Source organism: Scardinius erythrophthalmus (genome assembly GCF_964197995.2).
Source record: "Scardinius erythrophthalmus genome assembly, contig: HAP1_SCAFFOLD_94, whole genome shotgun sequence".
In the NCBI taxonomy this organism is placed as follows: Eukaryota; Metazoa; Chordata; class Actinopteri; order Cypriniformes; family Leuciscidae; genus Scardinius; species Scardinius erythrophthalmus.
In genome coordinates this window covers 202,425-227,660 of record NW_028296513.1, presented here as the reverse complement: position 1 = coordinate 227,660, position 25,236 = coordinate 202,425, and the positions used below count along the sequence as shown (strand labels likewise).

The following is a 25,236-nucleotide window of genomic DNA, read 5'->3' as shown; positions in this document are numbered from 1 at the left end:
ATAAATATATTATGTTCTGTGGAGATCCAACCCTTCTTTATATTTGGTTGGTAGTATTACTTTTGGTTTGCGCAGTGTAATTCACAGAATACCTAAAACTTAGAGCTTTTTTGTCACGTCTATAACGCATGTATATTTCCCCCCATCTAAAATATGAAACGCGTTTGTAGACTGATATTTTTTCTAATGTCTGAACTCCTTTATTAAGGGATTATGAATATGTAGACAGACGGTTTAATATATTGGTATTAAATGTATTTTCTGAGAATTTATATTTCAAATTTTGACTGCACATATCACGTCCATAACGCTGGAATTGCCCAACTGATTATGTTGTAGTCAATGTGTGCTTTTTCCTGTCAGCTTTTAGTTTTTCTATGCATTTTTTTGCAGCCTTTTTTTGCCAAATAATTTTGTCAGATAAATACCGTAACCAGGTTTAGAGTTTTGTTCTTCCCTCATATTTAACACATTTGTATAAAAAACTATATATAATAAAAAAATATATATATATATGTGTGAAGATAAATTAGTTAGATAAACTAGTTAGATAAACTATATATATATATATATATATATATATATATATATATATATATATATATATATATATATATATATAAAAAACATACATACATGCATACTATTTATTTATAAGGCTAGATTATTGTGATGCTATTATGGGTGCTTGCCCTGCACGCTTAATAAAACTACAGCTGGTCCAAAACGCAGCAGCTAGAGTTCTTATCAGAACCAGTAAGTATAACCATATTTGCCTGGTTCTGTCAACACTGCATTGGCTCCCTATTAAATTGTATAAATTTCAAAATATTGCTGATTACTTGCAAAGCACTAAATGGTTTAGCTCTCCAGTACTTGACCGAGCTCAACACATCATAGTCCTTCACGTCTATTGCAATCTCAAAATTCCGGCCAGTTGATAATACCTAGATTATCAAAATCGACTGCTGACTGCTATCAAAAAAAAACTCTGGAACAGTCTTCCTAACATTGTCCGGGAAGCAGACACACTCTGTCAGTTTAAATCTAGAATAAAAACACATCTCTTTGTCCTAGCATACACAACACATTATAAACTTCTATAATTCAACGTTAGGCTTAGGTCAGCCAGGACCGGGAACACTTCCCATAAATCCTGATGTGATCACATCATAAGAAGAATGGCGTCTACGCTAATATTGGTCTCTCTGTTTATCCTGAGGTTTACCGCAGTCTGCCGGATCCAGATCTGATGAAGGACCTGCACCTGGACACGACGACAACGCGGTCCTGAAGTGTCAACTAGTCTCTCCCCTGTGAAGGCCTCCTTTCCTTCCCTTTACCTCTGTACAGATAAAACATTGTCAAATAATTCCAGTTCACATGGTGAGGAGGCGATAAATAAATCTGTATTATAAATTTTTAAGGCCAGACAAGTAATTTGTTGGTCAATTTGTTGAGGACTACAAAACGCGCATACCTATAGACTAAACACGTAAAACGCATGTGCACACAGTCAGCGTTTTCACAGGTTTGCGTTTTTGAAGTTTGTGCAGAGATAACCTTTTCTTTTTTCAACATTTTCAAGGTTTTCACCTTGGAACCTATTTCAAGGTTTGCGTTCTCGAGCCACCAGGCACTCTTGGTTGTGCAAATGAGCGGGCCGGAGCATGTTAACTCTTCCGAGTCGCCGATCACGCCGGCGTGATCAAGTCACATGACCAGTTTAAGACGAAGCATAAAAACAAAGTCACGTTGAGCGCTACCGGCCACTTCAGTAAAAAGTCCTGGCTTGAAACTCTATTCTACTTTTTGTTTTGTGTTGATAGGCCAAGTAAAAACGGAGATATGATCATTTAAACTTTATATAAAAAAATATTGAAAATATTGACGCGTTCGTAAAAGAACGCAAGATGGGATGCGACAGGCGTTGCATTTATTCTAATAACTTCGTCGTTTTTTGTCAAAAAACAAAACGGAGAAAAATGTGTGAATCTGCTGACTCTGCTCTTCAGGCTGGGGTCTTTAGGGAGTGGAGGAGGAGCCAACTGAGCAAAGAAGCAAAATTGAAAGGCGGGAGATTGACGGAGTAGACAGAGAGACATATATATAGAGAGAGAGAGATATTATTGCTAGTTTTTGGAAGAGTTTGAGTAGATTTTGAGAGTAGTTTAGGAGGAGTGTAGATAGTTTAGGTAGTTTTTTGTGGAAGGAAAATGAAGCGAATGTTTTTGGTTGAACAGCTCGACTTGTTCTATCAACTGGATGTTGTTTACAGTTCATCGTCGGAATCAGAAAGTGGCGATGATGAGATTGACGACTCGGCTTTTGTGTTTCACAACGAGAGGTGAGAAACTTTTAGCTTATTGTATATTATATATTGTGTGTGTGTGTCTCTCTCTCTCTGTGTGTGTGTGTGTGTGTCTGTCTGTCTGTGTGTGTTTCTCTGTCTGTCTGTCTGTGGTACCTACAGTGACAACAGGAAAGGGTGCCCTAGTAGCAGAGCAAATGCCCTCAACAAAAAAATCCAAGAGAGGCAGCGTAAGATGGATCAGAGAGGGCCCCCTGGTCTTTGTGAAGTGAATGGACACACGGGAGGTGTCGATGTTCTCCACAATCCATCCAGCGTTTTCTGGTGAGGCTATCCAGAGGAGAGTGAAGGGTGGATTTGGACACTGGGCAGTAAAAGACATTCCCTGCCCTACCCCATCATTGCCTACAACAGTGGTTCTCAAACCTGTCCTGGGGGACCACCAACACTGCATGTTTTCTTTGTCGCCCTAATCAAACACACCTGATTCAACTCATCAGCTCATTATCACATGGGTTAATGAGCTGATGAATTGAATCAGGTGTGTTTGATTAGGGAGACAAAGAAAACGTGCAGTGTTGGTGGTCCTCCAGGACAGGTCTGAGAACCACTGGCCTACAACAAGAACATGGGATGGGTTGACCTGTCAGACCAGCTTCTCCAGTATTACTCGACCCATCGCAGAACTGCTCGCTGGTACCGTAACATGTTTCTGCACTTTGTGGACATAGCTACAACAAATGCCTACATCCTACACTGTGAGATAAGCCACACACAACAGGTTCAGCACATGACACACAAGAACTTCCTGGTAGAACTGGTGTCCCAGCTATGTGGAGTGGACAAAACAGGAGTTGCCATCCAGAGGAGCAACGACCATGTTCCTGTTGCCATTGACGTGGCTACAGATGTCAAAGAGAAAGCCACACAAGGCCACAGGATCTGCCATCGTTGCCAGCAAGTGGAGAAAAGGAACCTCACACCATGGAAATGCAAGGCCTGTGATGTAGCCCTCTGTCTCATTGTTGACAGAAACTGTTTTGAGGAGTGGCACAGATAAAAAAAAAACCACACCTGATATTTGTTGTAAAAAGTTGTATGTATTATAAAAATACAAACATGTAGTTTTATGTATTATAAAAATACAAACATGTACATACACATGTTGCTCACATATTATGGTAGTCCTGTTTGTGCTGAATACAGTGTAATGACACTTTTGCCATTAATATGTTTATAAGCAAATGAAAAAAGCACAATTGTCAGGGCATGTCAAAACATCTCAAAGGCCCCAAAACCATGTTGGACCACTAAGGGTTAAAGTTGACTATCTGGGGCCCAGGTCAGGAAGCAGACAGACTGGCTAAACCGACCGTCTGCTAGCTGTCTCACGTCACAGAAGTCAGATAAATCCCAACACATAGAGACTCTTTCACCTAGATATCATCACATAGAGGCTGTGTCTGTTCCCTGAATTAGTCAATAAAATAAAAACCTCACAAACCCATTTAAGGGAAAAAATGTAATTGAAATAAAAACAGATATAATACAGATGAACAAACGATAAAGCTTGGGTTGGTGAATATTCAATCCCTTTCTTCAAAAGCACTTATTGTTAATGATAATGATATGAAAAGGAGTAAGATGGGATGCTTAGGTAGCTAGCTTGAAGCCAATGGGGCTGTCGGCAAGAACAGGTCCAGTCTAGTCAACTCAGGTATGGAAGTCTTTGTTACACATCCAAGCACGTATTGTATGTGTCTGCATGCATGTATGTTTGCACGTGTGCGGTTTATGGTCAATTACGCACACGCAGGAAAAACAAAGAAAGGTAAAAAAAAACTCAATCCTCTGCACAGTACATCCATGTGCAGCAGAAGGAAGACGCTGTGGGCACAGGTGCAGCTAATAAAGCCTGATAGTCTAATTGGCTTGAGATAAGGTGGGTGGAGCTAGAGGTTAACAGAGAAATGAACAGGCTACGAGGGGTGTGGAACTTGCTTTGAGGGTGCAGCTTAGGGGCACAAAACCTTAACAGCCGCCCCCAAATTTGTATGGCAAATTTGACAAATCGGGGGGATCATATAGGGCAGTGAGAGGGATAAGGCGGGCAACAGGCCTTGTATATATCCTGTCTTTGACTTGGACATCAGCAACTCTACAATGGCCATCCTTGCTGGGATGAAAGGAGATGACTTTACCCACTGACCATTGGGACCTGGGAAGTTGAGGATCTAGAATCAGAACAACAGTGTTAGGTTGCAGGTTAAGATGGTCTGTGCGCCACTTCTGACGGGACTGAAGAGAGGAAAGGTAATTTCTGGGGAAATGGGCCCAAAAATGATCAGAAAGGATCTGACTGATGCCATTGATGGCGATGATGCCTGTGCAGCTCAGAGTCTGGATATGTTACCCGAGGAAGGGAAGTATGATGCCGCCCCATCACCAGCACTTGCACTTGCACTTGCTTTGAGGGTGCAGCTTAGGGACACAAAAACTTCAACAACCTAGATGTGCTGTTTTTGACAGAAACCTGGCTAAAACCAAATGAATACATTACTTTAAATGAGTCCACTCCCCAAGATTATCGTTATAAACATGAGCCTCATCTGAAACGCAAAGGGGGAGTTGTTGCTGTAATTTATAGTAATAACTTCAGTATTACTCAGAAATCTAGTTTCAAATATAATTATTTTGAAGTGTTGGGGCTTAATGTAATACTATCTAGTGTAAGTGATAAAATCCTGTTTGACATTTGTGCTGGCTACTGTATACAGGCCACCATACAGACTATCAAATAATTTGTTGATTTTCTATCAGAGTTTGTACTTGCTGCAGATAAAGTCCTAATTGTTGGTGATTTTAAAATCCATGTAGATAATTACAAAGACGCATTGGAATGGGCATTTAGAGACATTCTAAACTCTATTGGAATTAGACAACACGTGTCAGGACCCACTCGTCGTAATCATACTTTAGATCAGTGTTTCTCAACCAGTGGGTCACAGATTATTCTATGGGGGTCACGATACTTTGTACTTACATTATACTGTACGCAGCCAAGGCCTGTTAGCTTGACAAAATGCATTGTTTTTTAAGAAGAAAAAAAGCAGAAGATTCGGAAACTCCTTCCACTTCAAATGGAGCAAAATGAAAACAACACAAATACAACCCAGACTATATTTAATATGGATTTACTGCATCGGACGAAAAACCACAGTGTGTTGAGGTCTTCGCAAAGGAGTCCATGAAGCCATCTGTAAGAACTGATTTTCCTGCTAAAACAAAAGCTGAGATAAAATCCACCCTGCAATAAAGCAATAAAACGCACCCTGGACAGAAGATCACACAAGACATTGTCCTGTCTAAATTTTTCTCCTTCCTTATCTCTGCATCCCCCTCTCCCTCCTTCCTGCCTCTCCCCCTGGGTCAAGTCACCAAAAGTTCACTAAGAATGTCTATATATCACATATGATGTATCTTGCAAATCTATTGTTTTTCATTTTCATGTTTGGTATTATTTTAAATGTCTCAGTGCAATGGTAAAATTGTCTTAATTTCATTGCAGTCATTGGTATAATGAGAAAGATTGAGATCTTAGGAAATTCCTGTTCTCCTCTTTGGGTGAAGTCTCTTCAAGATATCTCCCCTCTCCCCCGAAACCAGGTGCTACCCCCTAGGGTACATGAATTGACCTAAATCAACCCTAAAAAATATTGGTATAACCCTTCTGTTCTGGTCTGGGTATTTAAGGGTAGGTGACAGAGCAGTCTTTGGGAACCTGTAACCAGGAAAACCCCCATGCAGTGCTGTGTCGGTGTCTTCTCAAGTCTTACACTTGGAACACACTTACACACCACTGCATGTCTCTGTCAGGAACGCATTGCTTACTTTTAGAGTCATCTTTGAGTAATTGATGCCATGTATTTATTATTTCTGAATTGGCTTTTAATCACTTGTGTAATTGGCATGATGCATTTTTACCTGACAAATAAATGTTACATCTTGATTTATTCTGAAGTATTCTGAAATCATTCTTCCTAGTAGATTAATGTGCAGTCTGGTGTTTCTGCAAATCTCTATTAGGGCTGCACGATATGAGGAAAAGCTGCGATGTGCGATAACATTGTTTAATATTGCGATGACGATATGACTTGCGATAAATATTCAAATGTCAATGTTAGCTATAGGCTACTGTTCCCATGTCTTAGTGCTTTAATAGGTTCTTTGCGTGATAGGTCAAATATTGATAAAATATTACACGATTTTAGCGCGATTTTGGCACGATCCGTTTGACGCAGTGTGTCGTGGGGATTCGTAAACGACAACGGGCGTCGGGACCAAAGATTCGATCGCTTCATCTCGTATAGTGTGTCATAGTGGGTGACAACCTATGCGTCTGCGATGCTTCACGACATCACGACAGAAAGACTAGCATGTTTTAATTTTTTAACGGTCCTCCATGACGGGTTGAGTATGTGAGCGAGAGTGAGAGCAACAGTGAGTGTGTGTGTGTGTGTGTGTGTGTGCGCCAGTGAGCGAGTGTGTGTGTGTGTGTGTGTGTGCGCGTGAGTGAGCGAGGGACAGTGAGTGTGTGTGTGTGTGTGTGTGTGTGCGCGCGCGTGAGCGAGTGTGTGTGCGTGCGTGCGTGCGTGCGAGTGAGTGAGCGAGTGTGTGTGTGTGTGTGTGTGTGTGTGTGTGTGTGTGTGTGTGCGAGTGAGTGAGTGAGTGAGCGCAAGTGAGTGAGGGAGCGAGGGACAGTGTGTGTGTGTGTGTGTGTGTGTGTGTGAGAATGTTTGCGAGTGAATGTGTGCGTGTGACGGCACGCGATGACTGGTCGGAAAGCAACGTGTAGTCTGACATGTTTCTTGTCCACAACACGACAAGATTTTAGAAGTCAAAATCGTGTAATCTGACACCGTAACAGACACAAAAATCTTGTAATCTGAACCAGGCGTTATACATCGTGTCAGGCTGTCTGTTGTGATGTGTTCATCACGCGAGTTCATATCGCGATGGCGATGAAAATTCGATGTATCGTTCAGCCCTAATCTCTATCCAGGATAGATCAAACCGAAGGCACTAATGAATGGAACATGGGGCACATCATTAAGGAGACCTTCTGATTTCTGACTATCACTGACTTAGCACGTTGCAAGCTCACAACTATTAAAAAGATTACACCTTTGTTATGAGTCAGCAGTGAGCGGCCGGTTAGGATAAAATAGTTGCACTGCACCCTCTGACTATTTCAGCACTGGCTAGTTTGTGATCGTGAGCGCACATTCGCGACGTAACGTCTCAAAGCGACACCGGGTCCCTAATGAACAGATATTTGAAATTATGGGATACCCAGAGTAATCAAAGATCTAAATTACTTCATAATCAATATTTATGATTATTTTCTAAAAAAAAAACGATCTAAATTTGATTAGCATTTGAAATTGGAGTCAGATTAAGCGCAAAGCTAAAGTAATATTGAAACTACATTCCAATAAACTGAGTGAACTTTACTGGAGCGCTGAAAAGACATACACGCCCATACCGTTGGACTTCCGTCGTTGGGCCAATGGGTGGTGAACGTCACCTACAGACTAAACATCCAACATGTGTGGGTAATAGGAGTATGTGATCTATATTGTTGTTATTTTAACGATGTGCGATTTGACATTATCGATTATAGCCCCTCACACACAACCAGAGAGTGCATGCATACTCTGTGACGTAGTCTTGTAGATTAACTAGTGCGGGTGCGCATTTAGAGTGCACGCTTTTACTGCGTGATTTTAGTGATTTATATCATTTAGTAATAAATATCACAAGAGTGCAGTTTTTCTCCAAATATTAGCATTATAACAAATGTGATACTGATTTTATACAAGTTTAATAAACAAGAAGTAAATATTAAGCGACTTACATTTTAGACACCATATTGCCTGTTTTTGCTCTATTTCACCAACGAAAATAGCTCAAAACAAAGCCACACACGGCGGTGTTTCCTTACTGAGTGAATCAGCTTTTTGAACTAATCAGTTGACTAGGATAGATTAAGATAGTCAAATGCTTCTTTCCTTGAATTAATCAGTTGAATCTTAATGATTCGCTCATTAACAGTGACTTGCTGCCACCTACTGGCAGTTTCAATTTCACATTTAAAGAATTTTTTCTTGTTTTAAATAATTTTAAATATCAATATTGCAAAGATGAATTTTGTTGATACTGATTTCATTTGATGGGTAACAGCCCTATTGTGTCTTATTTTTATAAAAAAAAAAAAATGATTAAATTTATGAAATTGACACAAAAGATGATGCATGCATATAATTAGGTTTAAAAAAAATGGCTTTATAAAGGTAAAAATGGCCATAAAATCATTGAAAAAATAATTTGTCGCTGCTGTGAACTGACCACAATACAGAGTATGAAGAATATCAAAAACTTTAGAAGTCGGCTGTCCACGACCTAAACCTGCCAAAGTACCAACACAATAAACACACTCAGCAAAATATCGTCTAATAATCGTTAGAGAATATCCCAGAAAATAGAGATATAATTATATTTGTCAATATCACACACCCCTAGTGGGTAAACCTGTGGATTACTTTGTACGAAAGCGAGACCTACTTAAAAGACAGCAAAGTAGTATTGTGTCGCTCACAACAGCTTCAAAAAGTGTACGATACAACTGGGAAGGTGCGACACATGAGGATCTACTGATGTGCAATGAGCTCTCAACACGGACGACAGCAGATGAGTGTTTCCGTTGCCTCGATGGCTATTTCACAAAGAATGGGCTGGATTGGAATAATTACGTAGGCATTTGCACAGATGGCGCGGCCTCAATGACTAGCAAACCTAGTGGGGTTGTGAGGAAAATTTTGGACAGAGCACCTGAGGCGACGTGGGTTTACTGCTTTTTACACCGTGAAAGCCTCGCAGCCAAAGAAATGTCAGTGCCCTTAAATGAGGTGATAGACATTGCTGTCAAAACAATCTAGTGAAGAACAGTGCTCTCAGTTCCCGCTTGTTTTCAATTTTGTGCGACCAGCTGGAATCAGACCACCGCTAGTTGTTATATCATAGTGAAATTAGGTGGCTGTCATGAGGAAAAGTTCTTAATTGTCTTTTTGAAATTCGCAGCATATATATGGGGATTATTAGGAGGCCATGATGTGATGGACAGAGGCCAATAGGCAAATTTGGCCAGGATGCCGGGGTTACACCCCTACTCTTTTTCTGAAGGAAATCCTGGGATTTTTAATGACCAGAGAGTCAGGACCTTGGTTTAACGTCTCATCTGAAGGATGGTGCTTGTTACAGTATCACTATACTGGGGCATTAGAACCCACACAGACCACAGGTTGAGCACCCCCTGCTGACCTCACTAAGACCTCTTCCAACAGCAACCTGGTTTTCCCAAGAGGTCTCCCATCCAGGTACTGACTAGGCTCAACCCTTCTTAGCTTCAGTGGGCAACCAGTCTTGGGCTACAGGGTGATATGGCTGTTGTAAAAAAAATCCTAGGAGTTGAACATGCTCCTCAAGACGACAAAGGTATTATAAATCATTAAAGTTTCAGCTTTGAACTGCTCTTTCCGTGGGTACATACGTGCAATTCTTCAAAGAAGCCTATCGAACATTACTGTTAACGTACTAATAGAAAAGAAAAGCAAAATAAATGTAACAATTTCATGCTGATCTTCATTATCTTATGTGCAGGAAAAAACAGCTGAACTTCTGCGGAGCAGTAATGAATTAAGTAATGTGGTAAGCGCCGTGCAGGTGAGATCAGTTCGTGCCGCGCTGTCCGTGTGGTGGCACTAGCAAATACATAAAACGGTATTGCCTCATTACATATCGTTCATAAAAAATATATCGATATATTGTACAAACTTGATATACCGCCCAGACCTACGTAATAGTACTATTTAAAACCCTGCTTACTGTGGACTGACGGGCCCAAGTCATCACTGGTGCACTACTGCTATTTCCAGTTATAGCAAAAATATTTTACTAAAATTAAAATAAAATAAAAAGAAACAAAAAAAGAAGTAATTATTACATTAATTTCTGCAGTTAGATCATTGATCATTTGTAGAGTGGGCAAAGTTATTACATTTCTAACTAGATCAGTTACAATAAAAATACATTGACAATCAAGCTTGTATAGTTTTTTAGCAACTCTCTGTCATCATATATCTCCAATTCATTATATCTTCATTGGAAAGTGTGTGGTCTCCTCTCTGCCACCATCTTGTCCATCTAACTATGTTAGGATACCTCTCCAGCACTCTTAAAGGGGACTTATTATGCCCCTTTTTACAATCTGTAATACAGTGTTTCTCAAACTCGGTCCTGTTTGATCAGGAGCTAAACTGTGCAGGACAGTGGCCCTCCAGGACCGAGTTTGAGAAACCCTGATGTAATATAAGTCTCAGGTGTCCCCAGAATGTGTCTGGTCATTTATCACGTTATAATAAATGATCTGTGGGGTATTTTGAGCTGAAACTTCAAATTTTTGAGTGGAAGGACGAACTTGTGGGTTTTCGGGTTTCATGAATATCTTTGGGTTTGGGATGGGTACAGTTTGTAACTAAGAAAAACTATGTAGTTAAAGGTTAGGGTTTGCGTGCTGCCTTCTGTGTTGTGGCTGAAAGAGCGCATGAGAGCAGAGGCAGCACATATGTAATTGATTTACATTTAGCAGACGCTTGTATCCAAAGCGACTTACATATTAGGACTAAAATAAGCGAGTCATCGTGAAAAGGCAAAAACAATGCAAGAAGTGCTCAAAATACAAAGTGCAGGCATTGGTCAGAGTAGCATAAGCCAGACGAGGGAGGATTAAGGGAAAAGGAAAGGGTTTTTTGTTTTTTTTTGGAGGTTAAGTGCTCACAGAAGAGATGAGTTTTAAGTTGTCTTTTGAATGTTGTCAGGGATTCTGCATTCAGGATGAGGGTGGGGAGATCATTCCACCAGCATGGAACCGTGAATGTGAATGTTCTGGAGAGTGATTTTTTGGCTCTCTGTGATGGTACCGCGAGACGTCGCTCATTGACTGATCGTAGGCTTCTGGTAGGGATGTAGACTCGTAGGAGCGAGTGGAAGTAGGAGGGAGCTGAGCCTGTGACAGATCTGTAAGCAAGTGTCAATGCCTTGAACTTGATGTGGTAGCCAGTGCAGAGATATGAACACGAGTGACGGGGGCCTTTTGGGCTCGTTGAAGACGAGACGAGCTGCAGCGTTCTGAATCATTTGTAGAGGTTTAGTTGCACATGATGGAAGTTCAGCCAGAAGAGCATTGCAGTAGTCAAGCCTAGATTTGACCAGGGCCTGGACGAGAAGTTGTGTTGCATGCTCAGTTAGGAAAGGCCTGATCTTCCTGATGTTGTGCAAACCAGCATGATCGAGTTGTCTTTGTAATTTGGTCTGTGAAGGTCAGCTGGTCATAATTTTGATTTATTATTTATTATTTGATTTATTATTATTGGTCACAACTGATATATTAACAGAACTGTTTTGAGAGTGTGCTCCCACTCTTGCACGCTCTTTCGGTCACAACACAGCAGATGGCATGCAATCCTTAACTATGAGTAAGGCAAACAATTACTAAGGGAAAATGTATTACAGTGCCAAATGATGCAGGCGAAGCAGCACTGCAACAAATTCTACCAATTAATAGGAAAAATATTCGTCAGTCACAGTCACTCCTCGTGTTTGCTGGATAACAGGTGAGCCATGGGATAGCACAAAATCATACATAAACCTCTACAATTTCTACGCAATAATGTGTGTAAGTGTAAAGTAAATAAGTGTAACCTGAGTACAGTGCAAATCAAATAGCCATGCTGTTGTCTCTGTGTCTCAGAAATCAGAGCTTTGTTAGCCTATACTATCAATAAAATACTGAATCAAACATTTTCTACTATTTGATATGCATATTTCAGTGTTTTAAACCTTGAGAGGCTATATGATAGACTAATATGACACATGAATGACGGAAAACTTGAATGAATGAAATGAGCGCAGCGCGTTCGTAAATCAAATAGCCACGTTTCTCTCGCATATCTCAGAAATCAGCTTTGTCAAAGGTAGTCTGCGATCAACTAAACCACTACATCATACAGATTTTCTACTATTTGATATGTGTATTTAAATGTTTAAAACATTGTACGATATGATGAATGAATGAGTGAAAAGTAAACTATATGAATGAAATGAAGCACGATAGCAAGTGAAATAGCTGCTTTGCCATCTCTAATTAATCATACACATTTTCTACCACTTGATTTGTCACATTTAAATGTTTTAAACCTTTCACGATATGATCTTGTCATTCCAACGAATAAACAGCTCAGCAGTTATGTGCAGTGTAGGTCTTACAAAGCTGGCTTGGCTTATGGTAGCAAAAATAAAGGTAGCCTACATCTCTACAGCGACGGATTTCGGGTTGGGTTCTGTCTTAGTACCAGTAGGGTTCGGGTCGGGTCAAACGATCTCAGGTACGGGCCGGGTTCGGGCTTCAGTTTAAAGCCCGTGCAGACCTCTACATTGGAGCACATTCCTGAACGGCTCATTTTGAGACACTGTTTCAAATTTATGGGAAAATTAAACGGAGTGGATGTATTTTTACTACAATATGGTGGTTGTGTACACACACTGACTGCAGACACATAAATGTTAAAAAACAACATAAAAGTTAATTTTGCATAATAGGTCCCCTTTAAATAATTTAGGAGATGAGACCTATAGTCTTCTTGACCCATAGTAACCTTTATGAATCAAGAATTACCTCAATCAAGAATTCAAGAATTATTCTAGACTAGGAATAAGAGTAAAGTTCTTAGAATTTTGACTCACTTAAAGGATTAGTTCACTTTCAAAAAAAATGTTGCTGATAATTTACTCACTCCGATGTCATCCAAGATATCTATATCTTTCTTTCTTCAGTCGAAAAGAAATTAAGGTTTTTGAGGAAAACATTCCAGGATTTTTCTTCATATAATTGACTTCAATGGCAACCAGTGGTTCGAAGGTTCAAATGTCCGTCTTAATGCAGCTTCAAAGTCTCTACACGATCCCAGTCAAGAAATAAGGGTCTTATCTAGTGAAACGATCGGTCATTTTCTAAAAAAAAAAATATATATACACTTTTTAACCACAAATGCTCGTCGTGTACCATCTCTGAGATGTGCGACACATTGCGTCATCACTTTGGAAAGGTCACACGCCACGTCATCTAAGTTATTTGTCTGTGCGCTCCGGATCAAAAAGGTAGGGAAGGGCGTAAAATTCCATCTCATTTTTTCCTCCAACTTCAAAATCGTCCGACATCTTTGTTTTAATTTATTATTATTTTTTTCGTGACCTTTCCAACGTGATGACATAATACATGGCACATCTCAGAGATGGTACAAGATGGGCATTTGTGGTTAAAAAGTATATATATTAGTGCTGTCAAACGATTAAAATATTTAATCGTGATTAATCGCATTAATGTCATAGTTAACTCGCAATTAATCGCACATTTTTATCTATTCTAAATGTCCCTTGATTTCTTTTTGTCCCATTATTTTTTTCTCATTTTAATGCTCTTATCAACATGTTTTTTCTATTGAAAACAACATTGGCATATACTGTAGTGTTCAATTTCACACTAACATTCACACTTGGAGCAAATAATCGCGTCAGAATTCGCATCAGCTGTGTGCTTGGCCAGCAAGTGGTATTTCAGACTGGACGTGCTGCGATGATAGCTCAGTTAACAACGACAAAACACACAGATCACTTTGGTCTTGTCAATGGAACCATTTAGCAACTTTTTGAAAGTAAACTTTCCATTCAGAATCTTATTGGCATCCATTTCGGCGTCTCGTGCTCGCCATCCACTCAAAACGTAACGTTAGCCTACTACTCTTTGGCCAGTTAGCAAGCCCAAACAAGGTTGTACGGCGTGCCTGTTGTTTTGTTTCCGGTCTAGCTAGATCCGGTGTGTTGTAGTTTTTCTAACGTTACTAGTTGTTGCAACGGCATGTGAAAAAGACTACAAAGTTTGCTAGGCCAAAAAGAGCGTTAATCTCACGATAAAAAAATTGACGCAGTTAAAATGGGTTTGCATTAACGCTGTTTAACTGGCAGCACTAATATATATATATATATATATATATATATATATATATATATATATAATTTTTTTTTTTTTTTTTTTTTTTGAAAATGACAGATCGTTTCGCTAGATAAGACCCTTATTTCTCGACTGGGATCGTGTAGAGACTTTGAAGCTGCATTGAGACGGACATTTGAACCTTCAAACCGTTGGTTGCCACTGAAGTCCATTATATGAAGAAAATTCCTGGAATGTTTTCCTCAAAAACCTTAATTTCTTTTCGACTGAAGAAAGAAAGACATGGATATCTTGGATGACATTGGGGTGAGTAAATTATCAGCAAAACATTTTTTGTAAGTGAACTAATCCTTTAAAGCTAATATTTGACTCTAAGAGGCTTTATACATACGACCCCAGGTCTAAACACAGTATATTGTGTCAATATAGACACTGCTAGATATAAAGTGACCTAATATGAATTAACAAACTATAACTTTACAAACAAAAACCCCAGTGGTGTCTAATACTCACAGCATAAAAACGCATTGTTTGGGCCAAAGCAGGAGGACTGGCCCCTCCATCCTCATGCAGTTGGCTCTTAATGATGAGATCATATAGTGGGGACAAGGTGGGCGCAGTCTCAAAAACAGGGATGCCTAAAAAGATTTGTTTAAAAATTGTGAAGTAGAGCTATATTCATACAGACTCACAGAAACACATGAGTAATTCTCATATTAACTCTTATTTTAATAAAAATTTGTGAAATATCATGTGATTGACCAGTTAAAGGGATAGTTCACTTTGAAATAAAATTTTGGTATGTTTTAGCTTACCTCAAGGGCATCCAAGATGTAGGTGTCTTTTTTTCCTCAGTAGTTTACATTTTTATATTTTTAGGTCAAACCGTTCTTGTCTGTCAGTCATTTCATGCAGGTCTATGGTCACGGTCTCAAAGAGCATGCACAAAGTCCAAATTAAAACAATTCCCCATCGTCCAAATTAAACAATTCCCCATCGTAAGTACACATTGATGGCCTAAGACACGAAACGAGCGGTTTGTGTGAGAAAGCGAACAGTATTTATATCGTTGTTATCTCTTGAACACAGCCGTGTCCAAATGATCTGAGGGCGCGGGCGGGTATAGATATATACACTAGACGTCGCCTTGGCTACTGCAGTTCATTGGAACGAAACCGTAGCTAAGCGACATCTAGTGTATATTTCTATACCCGCCCGCGCCCTCAGATCATTTGGACGCGGCTGTGTTCAAGAGATAACAACGATATAAATACTGTTCGTTTTCTCACACAAACCGCTCGTTTCGTGTCTTAGGCCATCAATGTGTACTAACGATGGGGAATTGGTTTAATTTGGACGATGGGGAATTGTTTTAATTTGGACTTTGTGCATGCTCTTTGAGACCGTGACCATAGACCTGCATGAAATGACTGACAGACAAGAACGGTTTGACCTAAAAATATCAAAATTGAAACTACTGCGGAAAAAAAGACACCTACATCTTGGATGCCCTTGAGGTAAGCTAAAACATACCAAAATTTTATTTCAAAGTGAACTATCCCTTTAATATCAGAAGCATAATAACTAATAATAAGTACATTAATGTAGAAGTCAATAATAGTCCATGTTTTGTTTCAAAACAACTAACTTTTGATCAATTATACAGCTAATCATCCAGACAATATTATATTCATACCTGTAGAACTGCCCATTTTTTTTATATATAATGCAGAGAATGGCATCAAGCAATTCATCTTCAGGAAGAAACACGCTGGTAAATCTACACAGTTTGAGTTTGTTACGGAAGAAAATGATGGAGTCCTAGGAAAAAAACAAAAACAAAAAAACAGTAATTAAATAACTATCTGACATGACTCCAAAACATCACATTATATAGATTTTCAAATATCTTGAAAGAATAAAGACTTGGATAAATACGTAACCATAAATAATTATTATAAATCAATACATTTTACAGCAGTAAAATCCTGTGTTTTAAATAACTTCTATTTAAATATTTTCCAAACAAAGCTATTATATGACTTCAAAATACTTGGGCTACTTTATGATATAAACAGTATAAACAGCTCGTGGTCAAGTATGCAGCAAAATTCTGCTATTCTCATCTGCGTTCCATGGACAAGGTTCCCACTCTTTCATGAACATCAGATTCAAGGACTTTTTAAAGCACCTTTTGTTTTATATCAAGCACAATAAAGACAATAAAGATGGGTTTGTTACTGCCAACCTGGACAGTATACTGCCAACCTGGACTGTGTCTATCATTACTGCAGTAATGTTAAGGCATAAACTGACAACTAAAAACAAATTTAAGGTGCATATGACTTTTTAAATCCATTGAGGAGAGAAGGCTGGTAGAGTGAACGAGAGATGCAGTTTGCAGCATTCTTATTCCTGCTGTTAAAGGGGTGGTATAATGCCCTTTTCACAAGATGTACAAATAAATCTCTGATGTCCCCACAGAGTGTGCATGTAAAGTTTTAGCTCAAAATACCCCACAGATATTTTTATATAGCATGTTAAAGTTGTCACTTTTTGAGGGTGAGCAAAAACGCCCCGTTTTTGTGTCTGTCCCTTTAAATGCAAATGAGCTGCTGCTCCTGGCACAGAGGGTGGAGCTTCAACAGCTCGTTCTTAGCTGCTTCTATTACCTAACACAGACATGCACTGAAATTTTCAAAAACGTTTAGCCTTTTATGTTTAAACTGGAGTCACAAAGATGGATAGACTCAAGAAGAAGTGACATGTAGACAACATTTCTGAATGGTTAGTTGATGAATTTATGTAGCTTATGTGTAGTTATCTTCTAGTCATTGATTAGCATATTCTGTTTGATAATCTATAAATCATGTTCCAGGGGTGGGGTTTATGTAAATTTTAGGGTTAGTGATGTCACTAACCTGGGAGGAATGTTGTGTAGTCCCTACCAGCTGTTAGTTGTAGTCCTTAAAAAGCAATTTCTTTAAAAGAAAATATCTCCCTTTGCTTTGAACTGAGCATCGTAACTTTGCAGATGTTGTTTAAGCTCAAACAGCAACATTACACACTAACTAAAGTTCGAAAAGTGAAAATCAACCACCCCTTTAACATTATTTTCACACTGGTTTTAGATTTCCTTTTTTATGAATCATTACTTGATTAAAATATTTAAATATACATGAAATTTGCCATTAAATTATATCGATAAGGTAATTGTTAGATATTAAAAAATATAAAAATTATCCACTACCTTAATTAATAGAGCAAAGATTACAACTACTATGCACTGGAATCGAACTCATGACAGCTTGATTTCTATTCTTAAAACTTAAGTGATCTAAAGGTATAGGATAGGAGAATATACCAAGATGTAGATCAAGACAAATGGGACTGCAGGTTCTCTTTTTTTGTTTTATCCGTTTTCTTTTTTAAATCTGTTTTCCTTTTATTTTAATAGACACCTTAATTATCTTTATTTCAATAGGCATTTTCTGCCTGTAAAAATCATCTATCTCTGATATTTTGTATATAGTTATTTTTTTTATTATTATTATTATTATTCTTTATGTATGTGTATCTGTTTCTCTTGTGCATATCCGTTTTATATTTTTTATCAGTTGTGTCCACCACACTGAATTAATTCAGTGAAAATTTGTCAGTGTTAATGCTGGTAACTTTGTTCGTAAGAAAAACAATTACCGCTAAGTATTTTTTTTTTTTATTAAAGGTGCATTGCGCAAGTCTCTGAGTTTTTGCAGAACTATGCCCCCTCTGGTGACAAGAGAAACTGCAACACTGCAACTGAACGTGCATGACGTCACGCCCAGTCTCAAATTTGGTCCCGAATCCCTCTTATTTATTTTATTGTACAGGATTATAGAGGCAATCGCAGTGATCAGAGAAGGGCTCATTCAGCCCATCAGGCAATTGTTTAAGCATGTATGGGTTAGAAAAACGGGTATTTTTAACATGAAATGTTGCTTAATGCACCTTTAAATATTACAAATTATTTGTTAATCACCTGTAAAGGGTATCTGCAGGGTTTTTAAAAATCTAATTTAAGGCTTTTAGGACCTGCACAAATAAAATTAATACAGTATTGGGGGAGATACAGTTTTTATTGTAAGACTGATGCCAGACTGTCTGGACCACGAGAGCTACTCTCTGAAAAAAACAAACAAAGGAAATTAACATTTGAACTCTCTCTTGCAAAATTAGCATCCCCACCCGAGACGCAATCACCTCAGTATTGTCTTAATTTACATTTCTTTCCTTTCATCCCCTTTCCACATGCTGAAACCATCATGAAATCGATTCACCCAAAAATCGATATAGTTTAATGTGAACAATTATCATACAACACTATACATGTTTGGTATCATTTGAAGGTCTCATTCCCAAAGAAGTAAACCAAAAGGTAATAAAGGTTTAAAGAGGTCACAAGATGTAACATAAATCTATGGTGTCCCCAGAATGTGTCTGTGAAATTTCAGCTCAAAATACCCCCCAGATCATTTATTATAGCTTGTCAAATTTGCCCCTTTTTGGGTGTGAACAAAAACACGCCGTTTTTATGTGTCCCTTTAAAGGATTAGTTCACCTCAAAATGAAAAATTCCTGATAATTTACTCACCCCAATGCCATCCAAGATGTCCATGTCTTTCTTTCTTCAGTGGAAAAGAAATTACGTTTGAGGAAAACATTTCAGGATTTTTCTACACACAATGGAGTTCAATGGCAACCAGAATGTTAAAGTTCAAATCAATACAGTTTCAAAGGGCTTTGAAGTGCTTCAAAGGGCTCTGCACGATCCCAGCTGAGGAATGGGGTCTTATCTAGTGAAACGATTGGTCATTTTCAAAAAAAAAAAATGAAATGTATATACTTTTAACCACAATTGTTCGTCTTATGCTGGTCTGCGACGCACCATGCATTGCGTCATCACGTTGGAAAGGTCACGCGTCACGTCGTCTATCGAAGTTATTTGTCTGAGTACTCCGGTTCAAAAAGGTAGGGAAGGGCTAAAAATTCCATCTCATTTTCTCTTCCAACTTCAAAATCGTCCAAAATCTTTGTTTTAATTTATTATTATTATTTTCTTCATTTATAAAATTCATTTTTTTCGTGACTTTTCCAACGTGATGACATAATACGTGGCAAAATAGAAAAATCCTGAAATGGTTTGATAAAAAAAAAAATTCTTTTCCACTGAAAACCTTCCACAGAGGTTCATTTTGAGGTGAACTAATCCTTTAAATGCAAATGAGCTGCTGCTACCCGCAAAATACCACACGGATGAAGCCTGAGCGAGAGATTGCATGCTTTTCTCGAACTTTTGCCTTTGTATTAGAACTGGTAACACTGTTGTCGCTTGCGCCAAATGGCGGCGCCGTGGGTGGAAACGTGCAGATTAAGGGGCGGTAATAGTATAAGATCCCCTTCCTAGGTCAGAAGGGGAGCGAAATCTGATCGGCTTATTTTTTGACATGCTTGCAGAAAAAGGCTTACATAAACAAAGCTACTGGGTTGTCACTTTTCACTTGTCACGTTTTCCTGGTTGGTAGATGCGATTATAGCACTTAAACACGGAAAAAGTCAGATTTTCATGATATGTCCCCTTTAAATGCCTGTTTGAGCTGTTTTAAGTGAAAGCAACTTGCACTGACATATCTTAAAATACATCAGTGCCATTGTTTTGCCACAAGATGCACAACAGTAATGTTTATAAAAGCTACTTAAATGTCCTAATTGAACTAATCCTGGCTTAATCTAAGCCCTGTCTGTAAAACTGGGCCAATATTTGTTGGAACCTTGATTAACCAATTTTTATGTAGCTCAATACTGTGCCAAGCATAATTGAATTTGGATTTCCCTAAAACTGAGCTAGTTAATAGCTCCACGTTTCTCACACGTTCATCATGCAGGGCTTTCCCCCCCAATCACTCGTGCCGCTTCGTTCTGGCAGCGCATAAAGGCCAATTTTTGTAATAGCACAATGCTCCTCTAGCAAAATTTAGTTCATGTTTATTTCAAGCACTTTCAAGGACCCATGTTTGTTTTTGCACACTTTCCAGCCCTTGAATCTATTTGTCTGAAATTCAAGTACTTATAAAAAGCGTGGGAACCCTGCATGAAAGAGATTACACAAGATTACACTAGGGCTGCACGATATGAGGAAAAGCTGCGATGTGCGATAACATATGTTTATTATTGCGATGACGATATGACTTGCGATAAATATTCAAATGTAAATGTTAGCTATACTGTTCCCATGTTAGTGCTTTAATAGGTTCTTTGCGTGATAGGTCAAACGTTTATTACCTGCCTGGTTCAGATTACACGATTTTTGCACGATCCCTTTGACGTGGGTGTCGTGGGGATTCGTAAACGACAACGGGCGTCGGGACGCAAGATTCGATTGTTTCATCTCGACAACCTACGTCGTGTCTGCGATGCTTCACAACATTACTACAGAAAGACTATGTTTAATTTTTAACGGTCGGTCCTCCATGATGGGTTGAGTATGTGAGCAAGAGTGAGTGTGCGCGAGTGAGTGAGAGTGCGAGCAACAGTTTGTGCGCCAGTGAGCGAGTTTTTGTGTGTGCGAGTTTGTGTGTGAGTGTGTGTGTGTGTGTGTGTGCGCACGAGTGTGTGAGTGTGTGTGTGTGTGTGCGAGTAAGTGCGAGTGAGTGAGCGAGGCACAGTAAGTGTGTGTGCGCGCGAGTGAGCGAGTGTGTGTGTGTGTGCGCGCGCGCGTGCGTGCGAGTGAATGTTTGCGAGTGAATGTGTGCGTGTGGCGGCACGCGATGACTGGTCGGAAAGTGTAGTCTGACATGTTTCTTGTCCACAACATGACAAGATTTTAGGAGTCAAAATCGTGTAATCGGACACCGTGACTATAATAACAGACACAAAAATCTTGCAGTCTGAACCAGGCATTATTCATCGTGTCAGGCTGTCTGTTGCGATGTGTTCATCGTGCGAGTTCATATCGCGATGACGATGAAAATTCGATGTATCGTTCAGCCCTAGATTACACCATGGTAGTTACACCAGAATTGTCATTGTTGTTGATTGCATTGTTGTCCTTTAATTCCCCAAAGATCTAACCCTTTGTTGTCGACTGGATGGGATCCTGTGATAAGCGGAGCAATGGGAAGCTTGTAAACCGATGTTGTGCCCTCAACAGTCACTGACACACTCACACCTAAAGTACGGGGAACTGCAGAATACAAGAGGAGAAAATAATCAATGACCTTGAAGTAAATAAACACTAGGTTGACATTTAAATGAACATTCAACAATTTTGTTGATATGATTTATAAAACAAGATTTTCTCACTATTGACATCAGTGAAGTTCAGTTGGGCTCCTGTTCCCTCTTCAAAGATATCATTTGGAGAAACGTAACACTGTAGAGATACTAGATGACCGCCACTCCTCGCCGTCAACAGACCCACACTACCATGAAGTATGGTCTCCACAGTGTTGGCATTAGTGGCAATCCTATGATATAAATTGCTTGAGTAATTATAACCTTTCAAGAAAAAAAAAAAAACTATTTTTCTTATGTACACTATGGTACTGAACGTCAACTAACAGGGATACAGAATCAGTGACCAAAAATTACGCTGTTTACAAACACCAATGGTGTAACTGACTGCTAGTATTTCTATTAATTTGATCAAAAGCAGGTCATAATGGCATAAAAATGCTGAATAACAGATCAGATTATTTTGAATGTGATCAATGACAGGGCAGGCTTTAAAAAAAAGAAAAAGAAAAAAAAAGAAAATTTATATTTATATATATATATATATATTTATATATATATATATATATTTATATATATATATATATATATATATATATATATATATATATATATATATATATATATATATATATATATATATATATATATATATATATATATATATATATATATAAATAACCTCTGTTACGACTTCTCCAAAAGCTAAAAGGAGTAAATTGGGAGTTGTACAGATGCTTTGCCTTTTAAATACAGGTATACAACCATGTTATGATCCCAACAGTTTTCATAGGATCTTAAAAACATATTACAGAGGCGACCGAATCATTGCTAAAGACTCTCCCCCCCAGGAGTGATCCTCCCAGCTGAGAAGCATGGTGAAAGCAGCATCATCGTTTAAAGCTTCTTTGCTGCATCAAAGCCTGGGCACATTGCAATCACTGAAGGTACAATGAATGTAAAACTGTATCAAGAGATTCTACACGAGAATTTCAGCACAGAAGTACACAACATTGCGTTTTAGAGACGCTGAGTGATTTAACAAGACAATGACCCAAAAAGCAGCTGAATAACGGCTGAAAAGGAAAATATATTTTTTCTGAGTCCTGACCTTGAGCCATAAATACAGATAACCAACCCAGAAATATAGATAAGAATAAGATTCTAACAGATTTATGGGGAATGATGGTTCAAATTGGTCAAAAGTCTTACAAGCAGCTACAGAAAAAATTCACAGAAAAGGGTTCACTTACATTCTCCACTACTTTTTGCATGATCACTCAATGTTCTCAATATATTTGTCACATTTTTTGAGTAATCAATGCAGAAATCCAGATATTTTCAAAGGGTTCACAAACTTGTGACTGACACTGTATTGATGTTATGCATAATAGCTTCTAATGGTTCAAAAACAAAGCAGCTGTGCTTATCTGTTGGCAAGGTTTCTACAAGCTATTTCATAGCTATGTCATTGTTCATTTCTCAAGACACAAGTAAAAATGTGGGCTTATTCTGAGAACAATTTGCAACTGGCCACTGTCTCTAGCACCTATTAGCACCATTTCTGTAGAAAAAATGAATAATAATAACCATATTCATGTCCCATGGTATTAACAGAGTACTGCAAGTTACTTTAAAGAATAATATAATAATAATAATAATAATAATAATATCACAATATAGTATTACAATTTTACCATATCCAAAAATGTCCATTGTACGTTTTTGCTAGTGTACGATACTGGGAAAACAGTTTTCTTGACAAATAGGAAAAGAAAAAGTGCCTGAACATATGCATCATCTTGGTGAGGTCTAACTCCAGGGACTGAAGCGCCAAATACATCTTTGTCTTTAGTTTGCTGTGGAATAAAATAAGAAAAAAGTATTAAAATGCAAATAGAAACAGGAATTGTTTAATGATCTAATTTTTTTTTTTTAAAAAGAGAGAACACACTTGTCTCCAGGGAGCTTATACAGGTTAACCAGACCCTTCAGGTGTTTGGAAAACTCATCAAAATTTTTGTCTCTGTAAAAATAAAGGTTAATGTTATGGTAAATACATTTACTGCTTTGTGTGCTTGTACAGTGACAATGTTACAGTTGTTGTAACTTGTATAAAATAACTTGTTGAATTCTTGAATCTGACTGGCTCATAGGTGACTTTATGATGGCAAGTTGTATAAATGTAGGTCCCGTTTTGTCGGTCTCATTACAGTTGCACATTCTTTCTGGACACTTTCAAAATAACAGCAGCTTGGTTTGTTTCTATGCAAAATATTTATTCAGTGACATAAGACATTTCTATCTTTACATTTATTCATTTAGCAGATGCTTTTATACAAAGCGACTTACAAATGAGAACAACAGAAGCAGTGAAACTAACAATAGGACAACAATATGCAAGCGCTATGACCCTTCCCAGTTTAATCTAACGCAGTACATGTACTTTTTTTTTGTTTATTTTTTTAAGATAATAGATATAGAATAGAAGATAAAGTGTTAGTATTAATGGATCAGGTATAGCCGAAAAAGATGCGTCTTCAGGCGTTCTTGAAAATGGCCACAGACTCGGCAGCTCTGGTTGAGTAAGGCAGATCATTCCACCAGCATGGAAAAGACCAGGAAAAGGTCAGAGAAAGAAATTTCGTGCCTCTTTGAGATTGCACTGTTGACTCAATAACTACAACTGTTAACTGACAATAAACTCTTTATTGTTCCATCACGTTCAACATAGCCGCTCTTCCTCTCATAGGATGCCAGACTGAACTCACAAAAAAAATAACACGCTAACCCATAAAGGGTGCTCTTCGCATGTGCGCAGAAAAAGAAAACATAACTTAATTTCCCTTTTTTTCTTTAGAAACATAAGCATTTGTTATTATTATAACAGGATAACAGGTTAACTTAAGTGCTTCAGTTTAAATGACTAGACATTGACAAAACATAAGCAAATAATTGTCAAATCCATTCAGTGCTTAAGATAGCAAACACCTGTGCTGAGAGCTTTCAGAAGTCCAAGTGCAGATACACCCCTTTTTGTCAAGCAGTTAGCTAGCAGCTCTTTAGTGTCTGACGACAAGAACTGCTGAATAGTTCCAGAGAGTATAAGTTCCTTCATACTGCTGATTTCCAGGCGCAGTTTTTTTTACAGATTACAGATTTTGTAGATTTGAGAGCATCGAGAAGAGAATGATTGTCTATTACACACACAATAGGCACATTGATGCATGAGCAGCCACCAGTGGTAATCTCAGAGTATAGTGTAGCGAGGAAAACTGCACTGTCAACTCCATCTGCAAGTGCCAAAGCCTCTCCTGCTAAGGTACTCCATACAACTCTCCAGATCTGTTTTGACTGCCAAGATATAGGTGAAAATTTTCCATTTTCCCCCATAAGCATGATGAAATGTCCACCCTGCGTGCCACCGTCCTGAAGATTTCCCATTGAGGAATCACTGTACACCACCAATTTAACAGAACTGTTTTCTCCTAAGTACTGGAAACTCAAGATGACCTTCTGATTTCAGTTT

General features: G+C 38.4%; 1 protein-coding gene across 4 annotated transcripts in view; it reads right to left on the bottom strand.

The window, feature by feature from the left end:
* med1 (mediator complex subunit 1) overlaps nt 1-25,236 on the bottom strand; it is a 266,384-nt gene that overhangs the window by 63,603 nt on the left and 177,545 nt on the right. For all 4 annotated transcript variants that reach the window (XM_081394647.1, XM_081394646.1, XM_081394649.1 and 1 more), the window contains 6 exons: nt 23,662-23,733; nt 23,492-23,566; nt 21,777-21,940; nt 21,546-21,657; nt 16,132-16,256; nt 14,949-15,073 (listed from right to left, as the gene is read on the bottom strand). In XM_081394647.1, the coding sequence (XP_081250773.1) occupies nt 14,949-15,073; nt 16,132-16,256; nt 21,546-21,657; nt 21,777-21,940; nt 23,492-23,566; nt 23,662-23,733 (673 nt within the window). The remainder of the gene's footprint in view (nt 1-14,948; nt 15,074-16,131; nt 16,257-21,545; nt 21,658-21,776; nt 21,941-23,491; nt 23,567-23,661; nt 23,734-25,236) is intronic.